Source organism: Coffea arabica, chromosome 4c (genome assembly GCF_036785885.1).
Source record: "Coffea arabica cultivar ET-39 chromosome 4c, Coffea Arabica ET-39 HiFi, whole genome shotgun sequence".
NCBI lineage: Eukaryota > Viridiplantae > Streptophyta > Magnoliopsida > Gentianales > Rubiaceae > Coffea > Coffea arabica.
In genome coordinates, this window is record NC_092316.1 from 18,853,537 (window position 1) to 18,870,948 (window position 17,412).

General features: G+C 37.1%; 1 protein-coding gene across 1 annotated transcript; it reads left to right on the forward strand.

Annotated features, from left to right (window-relative positions):
- Positions 1 to 286: 286 nt before the first annotated feature.
- Positions 287 to 1,066, forward strand: LOC113739090 (nucleolar GTP-binding protein 1-like). Its single transcript, XM_027266335.1, has one exon. The coding sequence runs from the start codon at positions 287 to 289 to the stop codon at positions 1,064 to 1,066; it is 780 nt and encodes a 259-aa protein (XP_027122136.1).
- Positions 1,067 to 17,412: the final 16,346 nt, after the last annotated feature.

Below are 17,412 nucleotides of genomic sequence, written 5' to 3' on the forward strand. Positions count from 1 at the left end.
ATTGTTATGTCATCTTGGAATCCAATTGAATCAAATAGATCAGGAGAGATTTTCTATAGAAGGAAAAATCGAGAGAGTCAAATTTATTAAGTGAGAAACAAATAATCGAGAAACAGATTTTTTTTTATTTACCAACCTGTTTGGTTCTATTTGAACAAAAAAGAACAAAACACCATGGTCGCCCTACTGGTATGCTTTCAAAGGAAGCGATGGTTGTATCTATAGACAAGGCTATAGCGTGAGGCAGGAAGGACACTTGAAGCAATAAATATAGAAGATTTAAGATATGAGTATACCACTAGTTCTGGAGGATGAGAATGGTGGTGTAGATGTATACTCTGCTAGCTTAAGAAAGCACTATATCCTTGCAAATGATGAATGGAAAGACGATATAATGCTTGAAATTATGGATGGGCACAATGTCTATGATTTCATTGATCCTGATATTTTACAGAGGCTTGAGGAATTGGAGCGTGAGGAAGGTATTCGGCAGGAACAGGAGGCTAATGATGATTTTGAGATGGATGGTGCTGAGTTGACTGCAGAAGAACAAGAAGCCCTAGCTGAGATCAGGAAAAAGAAAAGCTTTCTCATTCAACAGCATAGGATGAAAAAAAGTACTGCAGAGAGCCGACCAATTGTTCCCCGAAAATTTGACAAAGAGAGACAGTTCACTTCTGAAAGAATGGGAAGACAGTTATCATCTCTTGGACTTGATCCTAGTTTGGCGATTAATAGAGCTCGTAGTAAGTCCAGAGGTCGTAAGAGGGAGAGATCACCTGAAAGAGGAGAAGATGCCATGGATGTAGACAATGATCAACCTAGCAAGAAGCTGCGCTTGAGGTCTAGATCTCGGTCAAGGTCACGTCCACCAAATGAAGTGGCCCTAGGAGAGGGTTTCAAGGACTCTGCTCAAAAGGTTAAGGTTGTGAAGCTGGCTAAGAAATCTGTAAAGAAGAGGAACAAGGATGCTCGGCGTGGAGAGGTTGACAGAGTCATTCCTTCTCTAAAACCCAAGCACTTGTTCTCTGGCAAAAGATCCATCGGAAAAACCCAGAGGCATTAGTGAAATTAAGGAACGTCTTAACCATGCCAGAGATGGTGTAGGGCGCTATCTTGCCTTTGATGCTGCATGGGTCATTACTGTCTTCGGAGAATTGTATGAATTTGGCGTGTTATCTCCCAACATTTGGACTTTGGATCAAGATGCACGAGGCTCTAGAGATTGTCTGGGGGAATCAATGCCACAGCAGAGTTGATGCTTTTTCAACTGTCTGCTACAATTTTGAGTTCAAAAAGTTTATTAGTTGCAAGTGAAGTTTTAAATGCTTGTTGAGAGAGTTTTTTGAGTATTCAGAATGTTTAAAATCCAAACCCATCTTTATGTATTTTAGCCACTGTTTTTATTTCAATTTGCTCTATGGATCCCATTGAAGTTCTTTGTTCGAGACTAGTAAGCGTATGTTTCTGTTTGATTTGAAAAAAAAAAAAAGAGTATACCACTAGCTATAAAAGCTTCAGGTGAAAGGTTGATTATGGGAAAGGGGTACCAGTACAGGCACACAATATCAGAGTTAGCCCAAGATAAATTTCTCTTTCCCCAAATACCAGTTAAAATAGGAATAAACCAAATCACCAAGTAATAATACTAATAGTGATAATAAAATGCAAAGAAAAATAAAAGCACAGGACACCAAGATTTTTACGTGAAAAATCCAAATTGGGAAAAATCACGGGACCTAGTCCAGTCAAAAACTCTCCACTATCACAATAATAGAAATACACAGGTCTATCTGAAATATTCGGATGACAATAATAGCACCAATATCAACCAAACAAATCTACTATAAAATCACCCCCAAAACTATAACTGTCAAAGAAGTAGATTTGGAAAGGTGTTTCCAAACGAAGAGAAAATTCCAAATCTGAATTGGTAGATGAGTAGAATTTGATGAGAGGATCCCGTGTGTAAAATTTCGTCTCAATCGGACTTCAAATCACCTTTCAATTGAGGCTTTGAAGTTATTTCTCTCTCTGCTATTTCTCTCTTTTCATCGCACTCAAAAGTGGCGGCTGACTTTTTCTCGCGCAAGACCCGAAGCCAGAATCTGACCTACGGCTGCTCACTTTTCTATTTAAGCTTGAGAAACCCTCAAGCATTGCTTGTGTTTTGGTTGGCCCACAAATGGGCTGGCCCACACCCAACAATCTCCCCCTCCAGCTCATTTGGGGGGTTCCACCAAACCTACTTCTTATTTGCAAAACAAAAGTTTCTCCTTAGACAATGCTTTGGTGAACATGTCAGCACCATTATCAATTATATGTACTTTCTCAAGTGTCAACAACTTGGAATCTAGTACTTCCCGAATCCAATGATATTTCACATCAATGTGTTTGGATCGACAGTGAAATGTGGAGTTCTTACACAAATGAATAGCACTCTGACTGTCACAATAAAGATTATATTTCTCTTGTTTTATACCCAACTCCTGAAGGAATTTCTGCAACCAAAGAATCTCCTTGCATGCTTCAGTGGTTGCAATATACTCTGCTTTCGTACTGGAAAAGGCGATACACTTCTGTAACTTATTTTGTCATGACACTGCTCCCCCTGCAAAGATCATTAGGTATCCAAATGTGGACTTTCTATTATCAAGATCACCTGTCATATCTGCATCAGTGTATCCATCTAGCATAGTTTTACCATTGCCGAAACATAGACATAATCTAGAAGTTCCCTTGAGATACCTGAGAATCCATTTGACAGCATTCCAATGCTCCTTACCAGGATTAGAGAGATACCGACTGATTACTCCAACTGCATGAGCAATATCTGGCCTGGTGCAAACCATAGCATACATCAAGTTACCAACAGCCGAAACATAAGGAACCTTCTTCATGTCTTCTTTATCTTTCTCACTTGTAGGACACTGTTTGATATTCAATTTAAAATGACCTGCAAGTGGAGTTGAGACTTCCTTAGCATTGCTCATGTTAAACCTGCTGAGCACTTTCTCAATGTATTTTTCTTGAGACAACCAGAGCTTCCCATTTTGCCTGTCACGTGAGATTTTGATCCCCAATATTTGTCTAGCCGGACCTAAATCCTTTATTGCAAAGGATTTACTTAACTTCTTTTTCAACCTGTCAATTTTTATAGTATCATGACCAACAATCAACATGTCATCAACACATAGCAAGAGAATAATAAAATCACCATGTGAAAAATTTTTCACATAAACACAGTGATCAGATGTAGTCCTGTGGTACTCATGGTATGTCATGAAGAAGTCAAACTTCTTATACCACTATTTCGGTGCTTGTTTCAACCCATACAAGCTCTTCTAGAGACGGCATACAAGATTTTCCTTACCACTTTCTTTGAACCCCTCCGGTTGCTCCATGTAGATCTCCTCTCCCAAGTCGCCATGCAAGAAGGCTGTCTTCACATCAAGTTGTTCGATCTCTAAATTCAAACTGGCTGCAATACCAAGAACAACTCGAATTGATGACATTTTTACCATATGAGAGTAGATTTCTTCAAAATCTATATCCTTCTTTTGACTAAATCCCTTCACAACTAATTTTGTTTTGTACTTTGATTGTGAGCTGGGCTCCTGAGCCTTCAACCTATAGACCTATTTATTCTTCAGAACTCTCTTACTCTTAGACAGTTTCACTAAGTCATAAGTATGATTCTCATTAGGGACACCATCTCCTCTTGCATGGCTCGCAATCAGTTTTCTTTGTTCTCATGCTCTAAAAGCTCATAGTATGACTCAGGCTCTCCTCCATCTGTTAACAGCACATATTCATGAGGATTATATCTACTAGAAGGTCTTTTCTCTCTGGTAGATCTCCTAATCTCATCTTGTAGTGGCGGTGGTGGAGTATGTGGCGCCTCATGCTCAGGTTCATCAGCAGTAGGATTATCAACATCATTAATATCCTCTCTCTCTCTCCGTCTCAGCTCTCCCTTAATTAAATCAACAGGTACTGAAATTGGATTTGGATTTGAATTTGAGCTAACAGGAATGTCATCTAAAGATTTTGAATTATCACCTTTATCAATGTCTTTAATGGTTTGATCTTCAAAGAAGACAACATCTCTACTCCTGATCACATTCTTCTCAATAGGATCATACAACCTATAACCAAAATCTTCATGTCCATAACCCAAGAAAATACACTGTTTTAATTTTATATCAAGTTTTGACATTTCATCTTTGGGAATATGAATAAATGTCCGACAACTAAAAACTCTCAAGTGTTTAAAGGACACATCTTTTCCCATCCATACCCTCTCTGGGATATCACCATCTAGAGGAACTGATGGAGAAAGATTGATCAAATCGACTGCAGTTCTCATTGCCTCACCCCAAAAGGGTTTTGACAATTTAGCATTAGAGAGCATACATCTGACCCGCTTAGTGATGGATTTGTTCATCCTCTCTGCTACTCCATTCTCTTGAGGAGTTTTTGGTATAGTTTTCTCCAATCTGATTCTATGGGACTTGAAATAGATTTCAAATGGTCCCCTATACTCACCACTATTATCAACACGAACACACTGTAACTGCTTGCCAGTCTCTCTTTCAACTTTGCTGTGAAAATCTTAAACACATCCAAAATCTAATCTTTGGATTTTAAAGCACAACACCAAATCTTTCTAGCAAAATCATCAATAAAAGTTATAAAATAAATAGCACTACCAAGAGACTTATCTTTCATATAGCAAACATCAGTGTGCACCAATTCTAACGAATTCAATTTTCTAGATGGAAGAAAATTTTTGAATGCAACTCTGTGTGGTTTCCCATAAATGCAGTCAACACAAGGTTTAAGTGCATTATCTCTAACTTCAGGTAGGAGTTGTTTACGAACAAGTGTCTGAATCCCCTTTTCACCCATGTGCTCAAGTCATCTATGCCACAGGTCAATTGATGAATCACGAATTGCATTGACTTCTCTCTTCCCCAACTTGGCTTGCATCAAGTAGAGGGTACTCTGTTTCTTTCCTCTAGCAACAACGAGATTTTCTTTGCTGAGTTTTCATTTGCCTCCACCTTGCAAGTTATGGTAACTCTCATCGTCAAGTTTTTCTGTAGAGATAAAATTAAGGCGAATATCAGGGACATGTCGAACATTTTTTAATATCAGCTGGCACCCGGTATCTGTATCCAAATATATGTCTCCCATGCCAACAACTTTGCATGAGACCTCATTTTCCATCCTAACATATCCAAAATCTCCTTCGGTGTAGGTTGAGAAGAAATGCCTCTGAGGAGTAACATGGTAAGATGCACCCAAATCAACTACCCAAATACTATCATAATGAATAATATTCACCTGACCATCATCACAGAACGCAAACATATCAACATAAGCTGCTACAATTGCTGTAGTGTCCTCATCATCTTTTTCTTTCGCCTTATCCTTTTTCTCAGATTGATCCCGTTTTAAAATTCTGCACTTCTTCATATAATGCCCATTCTTTTTACAATAATAGCATGCAACATTTTTTCGTAACTCAGACCTACCTCTGGATTTGTCATTCCTGTTGTGGGGTCCTCTACTTTTGCTTCTCCCTCTTCTTTCTTTCTTTTCTGTCACCAGGGTCTGGGACTCATAAACAATTCCTTGTTCCTTCCTCCTGAACTCTTCATTCATCACGGCCTCTTTTGCGATAGCCATGGTCAACACACCATTTGGAGCTGAATTACTGACGAAGACCACCATAGTTTCCCAACTATGTGGTAGTGAACTGAATAATAATAAAGTCTGTACTTCATCATCCAATTTCAAATTTAACGTAGTTGCCTGGTTTATCAATCCCTGAAAATTACTCAAGTGTTCAGTCATATCTTCCCCATTCTTATATCTCATTCGAGTAATCTGCTTCAAACAACTAGCCCTGTTCAAACCTGTACATACTCTCAAACTTTTTTCATAATATATCAGTTCTAGTGTCATTAGCAAAATATTGAAAAATACTTTGACCAATCCATTTTCTAATATTGCCAACAGTTTTTCTGTGCATATTAACCCGTTTTTCATCACTCATATCATTTGGTCTACATTTATCCCCTAGAACAGATTCAAACAAATCTCTACAATACAAGTAATCTTCCATTCTAGACTTCCAAATCGAATAATTAGTTGCATTTAATTTTATCATACAACTGCTATCCGAATCATCCATTTTTAACTAGTACAACTGAGCAGTCCAGCCTGACTGCTCTGATACCACTTGTTAGGAAAAGAGTACCAGTACAGGCACACAATATCAGAGTTAGCTCAGGATAAACTTCTCTTTCCCCAAGTACCAGTTAAAATAGAAATAAATCAAATCACCAAATAATAATACCAATAGTGATAATAAAATGCAAAGAAAAATAAAGGCACAGGACATCAAGATTTTTAAATGAAAAACTCAAATTGAAAAAAATCACGGGATCTAATCCAGTCAAAAAATTTCCACTATCACAATAATGGGAATACATAGGTCTATCCAAAATATTCGGATGACAATAATAGCACCAATATCAACCAAATAAATCTGCTATAAAATCACCCCCCAAAACTATAACTGTCAAAAAAGTGGGTTTGGAAAAATGTTACCAAACGAAAAGAAAATCCGAAATCTGAATTGATAGATGAGTAGAGCCTGATGAGAGGATCCCGTGTGTAAAATTTCGTCTCAATCGGACTTCAAATCGCCTTCCAATTGAGGCCTTGAAGTTATTTCTCTTTCTCTGCTATTTCTCTCTTTTCGTTTCACTCAAAAGTGGCGGCTGACTTTTTCTCGCGCAAGACCCAAAGCCAGAATCTGACCTACGACTGCTCACTTTTCTATTTAAGCTTGAGAAACCCTCAAGCATTGCTTGTGTTTTGGGTTGGCTCACAAATGGGCTGACCCACACCCAACAATTATGTTCTGCAACCATTGGGTAATGGAGTGAAAAGAATATAAAGATGGCTCTCCTGTGTGTCTTAGTATTTGTGTATAAGTTGCAAGGAAATTTTTCTTGATATAACATATGATCTGCTCTCCTAGATTTTCAACCATTGTTGCAGCATGGATCTTTGTTTTGATAAAAGTGCAGAGAAAGAACCTGGTCTTGTTGTCTTGGGGAATGGCTAGCCATTTCTTGAATGGATTTTTTGGTGTAGTCATTGGCAAGTCGAGAAGCACAATAGGAAGAAAGTGCTTGGAAAAAATGCTAAGAGGTGATCTACAATAAGAGCTGTAGTAATGCTAGAGAAATTTGAGTTTGCAATGTGCAGCTATACAGACATTTGTATGTCCTTATATGCTGGGGGAAAGCTTTCTGGCTTTAATCATGGAATAGCAAGAAGGGAGTAAATATGGTAGGTGAATGGAAGCACTAAGGAATAAAGTTTCAGAGGTGTAATGAATGGCTATTGTAAATGGTAGCAGATGTGCCCAGCTTTATGGTGCTAGACCTGTAAATTAACTGGAGAAGGAACAAACTGTCAAACCTATACAGAACACAGCTGGAAATTCTAAGAGTGGAGCAACATTAATTACGCAAATGGTTATATCTATCAAGGTAGGAAAGAACAAAGCGCGCTTCTGATGAAATTAATGGACATCTACACTGCTACACTACAGTGGAGTAAAAGGTAGCAGTAACTGCATCTTGGTGTACAAAATCCTGGAAACAATAAATGGTTTAGGGCCTTCCAGAATGCATTGACAAAAGAAAAGATTAAGCCACTCCCATAGCTAGGCAAGAAAAGCTAGCAGTTTGTAAATTATCATTAATGATGTAACACAATTAACCAGAGGCTATACGATAGGAATATTTCGATGGAGCAATTTAGTCCTCAGTATGATGAGCTTAATAACAGTAGTTTTAAGAGCAAATAAGAGCTTGCTTAACAGCAATCGCCAATTGTCAACTATTTTTTGCGCTACTTCTTTGAAGTAGCTTCCTCAGATTCATCAAAACTGCTTAGAAGACAACGGCATGTTTTATATGGCAATTCTTCTTTCTCTGCAAAAAATAATTCGACAGTCAAACCATTTATTTAAAGAAAGTAAGTTAGTATACAAAAGAGTACGAAATACATACATGGAGTTAAAGCAACACAAGAAGGAGCTTGTTCATTGCTGTTTTGAAGGTAGCTTTCATTGCTTGCAAAAGAAAATTATAGGGATAGTGAAATTAGGTATTTTATACATGGAAGTAACTATAGCAAAAGTATCGTATCTACATCAAAATTAGAGCTTCAGGAAGCCCACCAGTCCCAGCTTTTGAACCAAGCTGCAACTGATTCTCAGCAGAGGTAGTCTCAGCATTTTCTTCAAAATAATACATAACAGTGTAGCACTAATATGATCCATCGTTTCTTGTGCTTCCAAGTTTAAGCTGCACTATGAACATTTTACTCTTCAATTCTTGATGGAGCCCAGCTAAAGGTAGGTTTTCATTCTATCAAGCCAAAAAAAAAGTTCGCAGAAGTCAGAACAAAGACATGGCACGGATTGATATATAAATATATATTTTGCTTAGCTTTTACGTATACAAGGCCTTAAACAAGTAAAGAAGTTGTGCATTTAAACCCTGTTGAAGTAATCCATTGCTTGTAAAGTAGTAAATCCAAGCAATGTCTCAGCTTGTTCACCAAAAATTGATGCCGTAATCATGTCAGTGTGATCAATAAGGTCAATATCAAAATGGCATCTGCAATAAACATGTGGGGGAAAAATGAATATTTATGCAAGACATTCAATAGGGTAAGAGAAATTCAGAAACTGTAATAAATATCTTTCCTTGGCTGAGCAGATTGCTTTTCATTGCAATGGTTGCAAACATATGTACATACATAGTCAACTAAAGTTAGACGACAGCACTTTACACATGCCATATACAAATACTTTTGCGGTATGTGCTCAAAAGAGAATATGCACTTCACCCATGTAACCTTTTAGGATGAGAATATTGTTACTTGATTTATAGTGGGCAGTAGAATAAAATGGAAACTTATTCAATAAAAGACAACTGGAGCTTACCTTTTCAGTTGGCAAAACACCTCCTATAACAGTTAGTTTTTGTTGAGGCCCATAGAATATTTTAGGAGACTGGTTATTGTATGATTTATCATGGCGGAGAGCAAGTAAGTCCTTTTCATTTCTTGATGCCCTATGCATATATAATAATAGAGAGTAGACCAAATAAATAATCAGAGGAAAAGTATCGATTGGGAACATAAATGTGCATTTGGACATTAATGATTACCAATTTTTTAGGCTTCTAGCATTTCTAACAGGGGGATCAACAACAATGACTGAGTCATTTCTTGTTGAGAATGATATTCCTGTTACAACCATTACAATAATGTGAGTTTAATCAATAAACAATAGTATCTGATGATCAACAGAACGGATTAAAGATGTACTATTATATGTGACAACTTTAAGCCTGCAGCATATAAGAACCGGATACTTGTTGCGGTGATCTGTGAGCAGTTTTCCTTCATTCTCAACAAATGTATTCCACAGAGATAGCACAGTAGGGACCACCCTAACATTCAAAATGACAGCAAGAAATATTTGTTAGATAAGACTGCTGCGAATCCTTTTTAATTGGAACTACAGGCATTGAGTCAACCACTACGCCCATAAAATCTGATAAACGTTGTAAAGAAGTAAGCAGTTAGATTTTTAAATCAAAGTTCTGGTATTGATTACACTACAACTGATTAGAAGCAGAATTTATACTGACCAATAGTTTGAGACTTTGAATCAGCATAACTGGCTAAGTCTTTAAAGCTTATAGGATCAAACTCGGATGGCAAAACACTGCTTCCCTATTCATTCAGCTCCTCGACAATAATTTGTGTACTTGTTACTCATTGCATCGTAAGACCATTCGTTTGATACTGTTTCTCAATTTCTCTAACATCAGCATTTAATATCAGATACTTCTTAAAAACATGGAGTGTTGGCCCCATCTTTTCAATAGTAGCATTAAACATAATTCCCTCAACTCTTGATCCCTGATATCACATTCAAAAAAACATGTCAACTCCATGTGGCAACCTAGTTAAGAAAAGGATAGGCCAAATAACGCATTACACAGTGTGGTTTATACCTGTTTATCAGCAAAAACAAATTTTTGGTATCTTGTGGGAGACTTTTACGAAGAAGCAACGTGCATTTTTTCCTGAATAGTAACGTGAGCTGACCATCCTCTTATTTCTAGTTTGATATTAGCAATGCAAAGCAGATTCACCATCTTATAAAAAAAGGAAAAGTTTTAATTTACTATCGATGAGACAATATGGTAATATAATTGAAGAAGAAAACACAAACCAGAAATAGAGCATTTAAGGGAATAAAATGACAAATGAAAAAAAAAACCAGAAATAAATGCTACTGTCTAGCTAATTCAAGAACTTCATGAAAGACCACATTCCTAATTTTGCAATCAGTGACTACGTCTAGATACGTTGCTGGCATTATTAGCACTTTAACTGCAGATAAACTTTTTGCACGAAAAAGGGCAACCTATAACTGTCCGTGAGAGAAAACAGGTTCACGCAAGTAAATCTCTACATAATCCAGAGTCTGCCCCTGAGACTTGTTAATCAACATTACGAAACATAATTTGACAGGAAATTGAGTTCTCTTAAAGGGGATGCCATTTTTTTCGCTGTTAGAAGTTTGAAGAGGAATCTTTGGCAAGAAGACTCTTTTACCGCAGTGCTGACCCACTGTGATTTCTGCACAAATATGTGTTGTGCCGCAGCTCTCTACATATAAGTCTAGTACCATTACAAAGGCCTTTCATTGGGTTTAAGTTTCTGAGAAGAATAATTGGATAGTTCTCCTTCAAGATCAACTTATGAGGTAGTAACCCCTTTGGATTTAAAGAATTGAGAAAGTCTTCATAGTCTCCTTGATCTTTTTCATTTAGAGTTCTATCAAAGCTTATATAAATATGCGGATCTCTAGGAAACCTATCAATAATGATTTGGTTAACATCATCGATAGCTTTATTTGTTGCTGATAGAATACACCTATCAATCATCTGATATGGATCTGAAGAATACACGTTTAGGTCACCAAAAACAGATTCTATTAACCTAGTGATTAAAACACAAAGTGAGAACAAAATAATGAAGAAAACTAAAAAGTAAACTATCACATATCCAACTGATAAAGTAACACTATACAGAACAAATATGTTTACCCTGTTAAGAGAGGCTTCCTTTCCATCATAAGGGATCATCATATCCTTACACAAAGATATTTTGCCATCTTCGTCTTCTGGTTCACGACCCTCACCTATTCGCATCAAGAATTCAGAGAAAGCACGATCCATAATAGCCCTCATATTTTCAGTTAAAGTAAGTTTCTACAAAGAAATCCAGAGAGGTGAGTTGACAAAATTTGACTGTACTAAAACATCTCTTGTTGCATCTTGAATCATAGGTAGAGTCTACTTGAAGTCACCTCCAAAAACCACCACCTTGCCACCAAAAGGATCATTGCATTCCATTATATCTTTAAGAAGCATATCAAATGCTTCGATTGTTTCCATCTTAGCCATTGAAGCTTCATCCCACAATATAAGTTTGGCCTCTATAAGCAATTTAGCAGTAGAGATTTGCTTACTAACTTGGAAGGCTTAGTTCTAGATATATCAAGAGGGATCTTAAAGCGTGAATGTGCAATCCTCCCACCAGGAAGAATAGAGGCAGCAACACTGGACGATGCTACAATAATGGCTATATAGCCTTGAGAACGTAATGTAGCAAGGATTGATCGATAAAGGAAAGTTTTCCCTGTCCCATCAGGCCCGTCGATGAAAAAATATTAGCCTTTTGTCGAGAAAACCTGTGTCATGATAGAGTAATAGGCAAATTTCTGACCTGCATTAAACCTTGAAAACATTAGTAGATCCTCCTCTATGAACTGAACACTTCTTTCAATTTCAATTTCTTTTGTAATCCGTTGATCCAATGTAACACCAAGGTAATCAGAAACCAAGTGAAAATCATTTATACTTTTACCCATTTGTTCCAAAGACTTACTGATCTACTCAAGAACCAGCATTTTGATGTAATCAGAAGTATATCCAGTGAGTGAACTATTTTTTTGATAATCCCTTGATAGTTCAGTCTCATACCTTTCCCACAGGTGTTTGGGATTTGATGGGGAGTAGAAAGTTAGCATCAATGTAACTAAGCTTATGAGCGAAGAAGGCATTTGAAAGTAGTAGCCTCATCAAGGGTGTCTTCGATACATGTATCGGATTGTAACAGCCCTACCTGGAAAGCAGTTTCTCTGTAGGAATTCATACGGATGCCATTAATAGTCAGCAAGTGGTCGAACGAAGTAGGGGCAGAGACACAGGACAAAAGCATCTTCAAGAAATACCTCTCTCCTTCTGCTAGGCTAACTGTCACCAATCTTCCAACGACTTTTTGCCGTTTCTTCAAGACCAATGCTTCTTGGCTAGTTTTCATACAAAAAACTCAGGAAAATGTTTATAAAGGAGCTTGAGTTTTTTAGCATATTTATTTGTCTGATTCATATAAAAGATCTCTATCAGCATCAGTTTTGAGAAGTCAACATTAGCAACCAAATCAGCAAGATTGGTTTTTCTGTGAAAAGAAAACATTTGCTCTCCAGGCAGATGAACCTGTAATGTATAGATGCTTGGGGTCATTTCGTTTAAAGCAAATCGGAATATATGCCAAAAAGCCTCTGCAGCGGCGACCCATTGCCCAGACTGGTAGTCTAAAATCTCATCAACATCTTCAAAGGTATTCTCAGAATGGAGATAAAAGCTCACACGATCATGCCCTTTATAAACATATTTGTACAAAATACTTAACTAATTTAACAATGGAACAGATTTCCACATTCAAATGGCAGTCAAACAATGCTAGAAGACATGGATTGTATGGGACAACCCACCTATTATCCAACAAATGATTCCTTACTCTAACACAACGACCATCCATCCTTCTCCTATAGTGAGGATAACCATCCTCTGTATAAGTTGTGTAGTCACTGAAACTATTTGGATAATGGTTCTTGTACAATCCATCTTTCATACAAACATTATCTTTTTTTAATGAACCACATGGACCATGCATCATGTGTTTCATAACCAGAAAGTGTAAATGCTACTGCTTAGCAGGATCTAGTATTTCAGCTAAAACTATCATGTCATAAGCTTCATGATTGAGGGGCTTGTATTCTGGCTTTAGAATAATCAACATATGAGCATGAGGAAGTCCTCCCTTTTGAAACTCAATCATATACACACAGGCAGCCACTTCACCGAATATTTTCATTTTTGTAATTTTAGCTTTTAATAATTCCAACTTTTCTTGAAACTAAATCAGGTCTATCTTGAGCCTCTTCTCCATATTTAGGTTGTCCTGTATTTCTTTCCACATCCTATTGCAAGTCATTGTAATGAATATGTCAGGCTTACCATATCTCTGCAGCCTCATGTCCCTTGGACCACTAATAAAGGAAAATGGAAGATAAACTCGTCGACCAACCTTACTGCCTTCAGTCTGACTAGAAGAGAAACTATCAGTTACACCTTTAAGAATTTCAGTCCTAATCTCTTTTTGTTTTGTCCTATGGAATTCAAGTCTAGAGGTCTCAATCTTAACATAAATATCTACGGCAAACTACTGCAACAGTCTTCTTGTGTGCAGGAGCATTGGTCTGTCATCATCTCTAATTTGCAATTTGTAGCAAAAATACTCTCGAGCAGAAATAGTTTCACGTTTTTTCTTTCCCTCCTCAGCAGCTAAACATGAAAAACAAAAGCTAAGAACCTCAATATTTTTAAAAACCAATTAGCCATCAAAGAAAATATAGATTGGCAGGACAAGTTTAAGAGAGTTTCAAACAAGACACAAGGAAAAGCTTAAAATAGCAAATAACAATAAGCAAGAGCGGCAGTGAAAGAAATAAGCAGAAATTGACAAAATTCTTCCCTTGTGGAAGGGGGAAAAGCTGCTAGCTCAAAAGCACAGGAAGGGAAAAAGCACAAAAGAAAGATGGAAAGTGAGGCAGAATATCATAGTAAAACACATACAAGGAGGATAACCATAGGGAAAAAATGAATATAAGAGAACAAAACGAAAAACGACCATCAGAGATAAAGATACCTTCATTTTCCATTTGAATAAGATCAATGGCATTTCCTATTTGAGTAACATCAGCAAGATTACCATTATCAGTTTCTTCACTTTTCCTTTTATTAGCAGTGGTGTTTCTTGGAATACCATAGTGCCAGCCAGATTCACTTCGGGGGAACAACAACGGATATTGCAGAGAATCGTAGCATGCAAAATAGTGTTAGATTCTATGGCTTATATTTGCATGAGTATAACTTGTATGTGGGCGCCCTTCTCTAAGGTTTCATTATCAGTCTCTGCCCATATCGCAGCAACTTCTGAAGACGTTGGCATATTTATATAGACGTTGATCAAGGCCTGGATTGGAATTAAGAAATATACTATGGCCATCCAGATTAGGAAGCTCTCCTAATGCCTTGAAAACCTTGGTGTAAGGATTCTGTTCAAGAATACCCATCAGGAGCTTAAGAGTGCTCTCACATAATCTTGGACAAGTGTTAAGCCTCTGCGACAATTCCTTCTTTTGATCATAAAAGTATAGATGGATTCCAGTAGGAGGTTGGTCATTTGGTACTAGACTATTCAGAAGATGATAAATTTGGCCTTGTACACGAAAAGTGTAAACCCCCTGAGTATTCCTGGTCAAATCCTTATCGTACTTTTCAGCAAACGTGGTAAAGCCAAGATTTTTATTATACGTGCGGACATTCTTGCGAAAATGAACACATTCCTCATCTATACCAAAATAGAGGCGGAAAAGGCCATAAGGTATCACAGGATGAACAACAGAAATCTCACCGCCTGAACAGCAAAAGTTTGGAGGTCCCAAATGGAATCGCCGAGCACCATAGGGAGGACCAATGTTTCAATTAGAATCTGTTTCAAGCGAGAAAAACTGCTTTTTTTGGTCCTTCGTCGCTTACCTAATAGCATACCAAACCATATATTTATCAATTTAAGGGAAAAAGAGGAAAAACAATATGACCTGTAGCATTTTAAAGCACAACTAGATTAAAATATATACTACAACTAACCTCTGTTCTCGAGTCGTGTGTCAACAAGAATCTATTGGTTGCCGCTATATTTAGAGGAATCAGATGGCTCAACGTTGATGATGCAAGTTCCTTCTTCTACCAGGGAGTTATTATGAACTAGCATAACAAGTTTATCAGAAAACCTCATAAGAACTAAAAATAGTTATAAAAGAGGAATTCAAATAAGTAAACACATGCTTGCTAAGAAACATAGTTTGAACTGAGCATCAAACCTTCAGGCACATAAAGTCAAAGTAGTTAAAGAAAATGGCACAGCAGATGAAGGCAACGAAGATGATGATGACTGGAGCTTCGTCGCTATGCTACCAAACAGATCAGCTAATTCATTATTGTTAGGAATGGGATGTGTTGCAGAATTACATGGCTCAGGTACTGAACCATTCTGCCTTTGTTCTAACGAAGACTTCCTAGCAGAGGAGCTATAGGCTTTTCGGCAACTGCTAACTTTGGGAACGTTGCATATAGGAGTAGAAGCCTCAGGTGATGCAACCTTTTTCATTTTTTTCATAGCATATAACTCTCTCCTATGTTGGCAAATTCTATTGTTCTGTTCTTCTGGCATAGATGAATAGCTAGATTGCTCAGTAGTATGCACATTACTTGCCTTCTTTCTAGCATACCGCTACCGTTTGCGCTGCAGCAACTCATCCTTTTTCTTTGTTGGCATATTAGCATAATGCATACATCTAACGGTATTGCAGTTCATGAAAAAAAATGCATTACAGTATTTCATGTATTAAGCTAAAATATTAAAGGCTAGCTATTTTGAGCTAAACAGTTAGTAAATAAATGCATAAACAGAAACATTTCTACCCAAACAGAACAAGGAAAAAGCCAACTAGGCAAGTAACACTCAAACAAACACAACATCAGTTGAGCCTAAGGCATGAAATGAAAGAAATGAACTAATGCATCTAGTCAGAAATAGCCAACTGTAGAAAAAGGTAAACAAGCATATTTCTACTCAACAATACCTGACAGTCTTCAATTGATTGAAAAAGAACAAGAGGATGATAAAAGGCAAGTATATGTAGGACCTCAAGATCACTTGAGCTATCAAGAGTTCTCTGACTGGGGAAAAAGGACGAGAAATGCATGTGAGAACAGAAAAATAATAAGTTGTCAAACAAGTAACCTCATGTCTAGAAACACACACACTCATCAAGGACATTATCATGGCTAAGCAAAGCAAGAAAAAGGTTTAGCATGGCATATCTCATAACGGACAAATAGATTGTTTAACTACTAAATGGCTTAAAAAAAAGAAGAAGAAAATCAGATGTGCCATGTAAAACTCCAAACAGAACAACCTAGTTAGAAGTATAGATGCAAAATAGTGAAAACGCAAACATTAGGGGCTCATTGGTAGAGCATCACGGCATAGAACAACCAAAGAAAATTTCAAATAACATGAAACAAGCAAAACAGGAAACAATGTGGCCAGACACAATCAGACAAAATATGCATAGAATATATGCAATAACTTCAAATACATGTGGTTGACTACAAAGATGGTAATAACAGAGATATTTTCATTCATACTCAATAGAGAATGAACAAAGACATACCAGTATTCTAGGGAGGATAAGTATATCCTTGAGGCAAAAGAAAGGAGGAGATGAATCTGTAGGATTCTAGTTTTTACAAATAACTGCAACGTATGATCTAGATAAGAAGAAAAAAGTAAAAAAGAGCTGTTGATAGCCTAACAATATCTTCTGGACCAGATACAATAGCCTACAACATTAGAGGCAAAAAACAAAAGTAGCAGCAGGTAAGTACAAACTGAAGTTCATGTTCCAGGCTATTAAATGACTTAGTAACCAAAAGAAGGGGACATAGATGCAGCATTCAGTAAAGAGCAAATTGCTTTACAGGAAAAAGTTGCCTAACTGCAAGAGATTCAGGATGCAGTACCTGTATAAGATGGACAATAAGTACCAGGCCGTTCAGATTTCTTACTTTTTTGCTTAATACATAGTTGACCATTTCTTGCAGGACAAACAAAATTCTGCATGGTCATAGGTGTTCTTGTTTTTCTCTAATGCTTTCTTATGAACTTAAACTGATCAGTTTATCTCCTTAAACCTTCTTTCGGCAACTTATCTCCTTCAGCCCAATAGTTTCTTTTCTGGGAAAAATATATGAAAAGGATTATATTTGACCTCTTTTCTCCTTGATTCTTTATTAGGAAACCTAAGTCAATCAATTTAGC

What these genes read in the sequence shown, in the direction of transcription:
- LOC113739090 (XM_027266335.1), top strand. Translation starts at nt 287, where the DNA reads ATGAGTATACCACTAGTTCTGGAGGATGAGAATGGTGGTGTAGATGTA.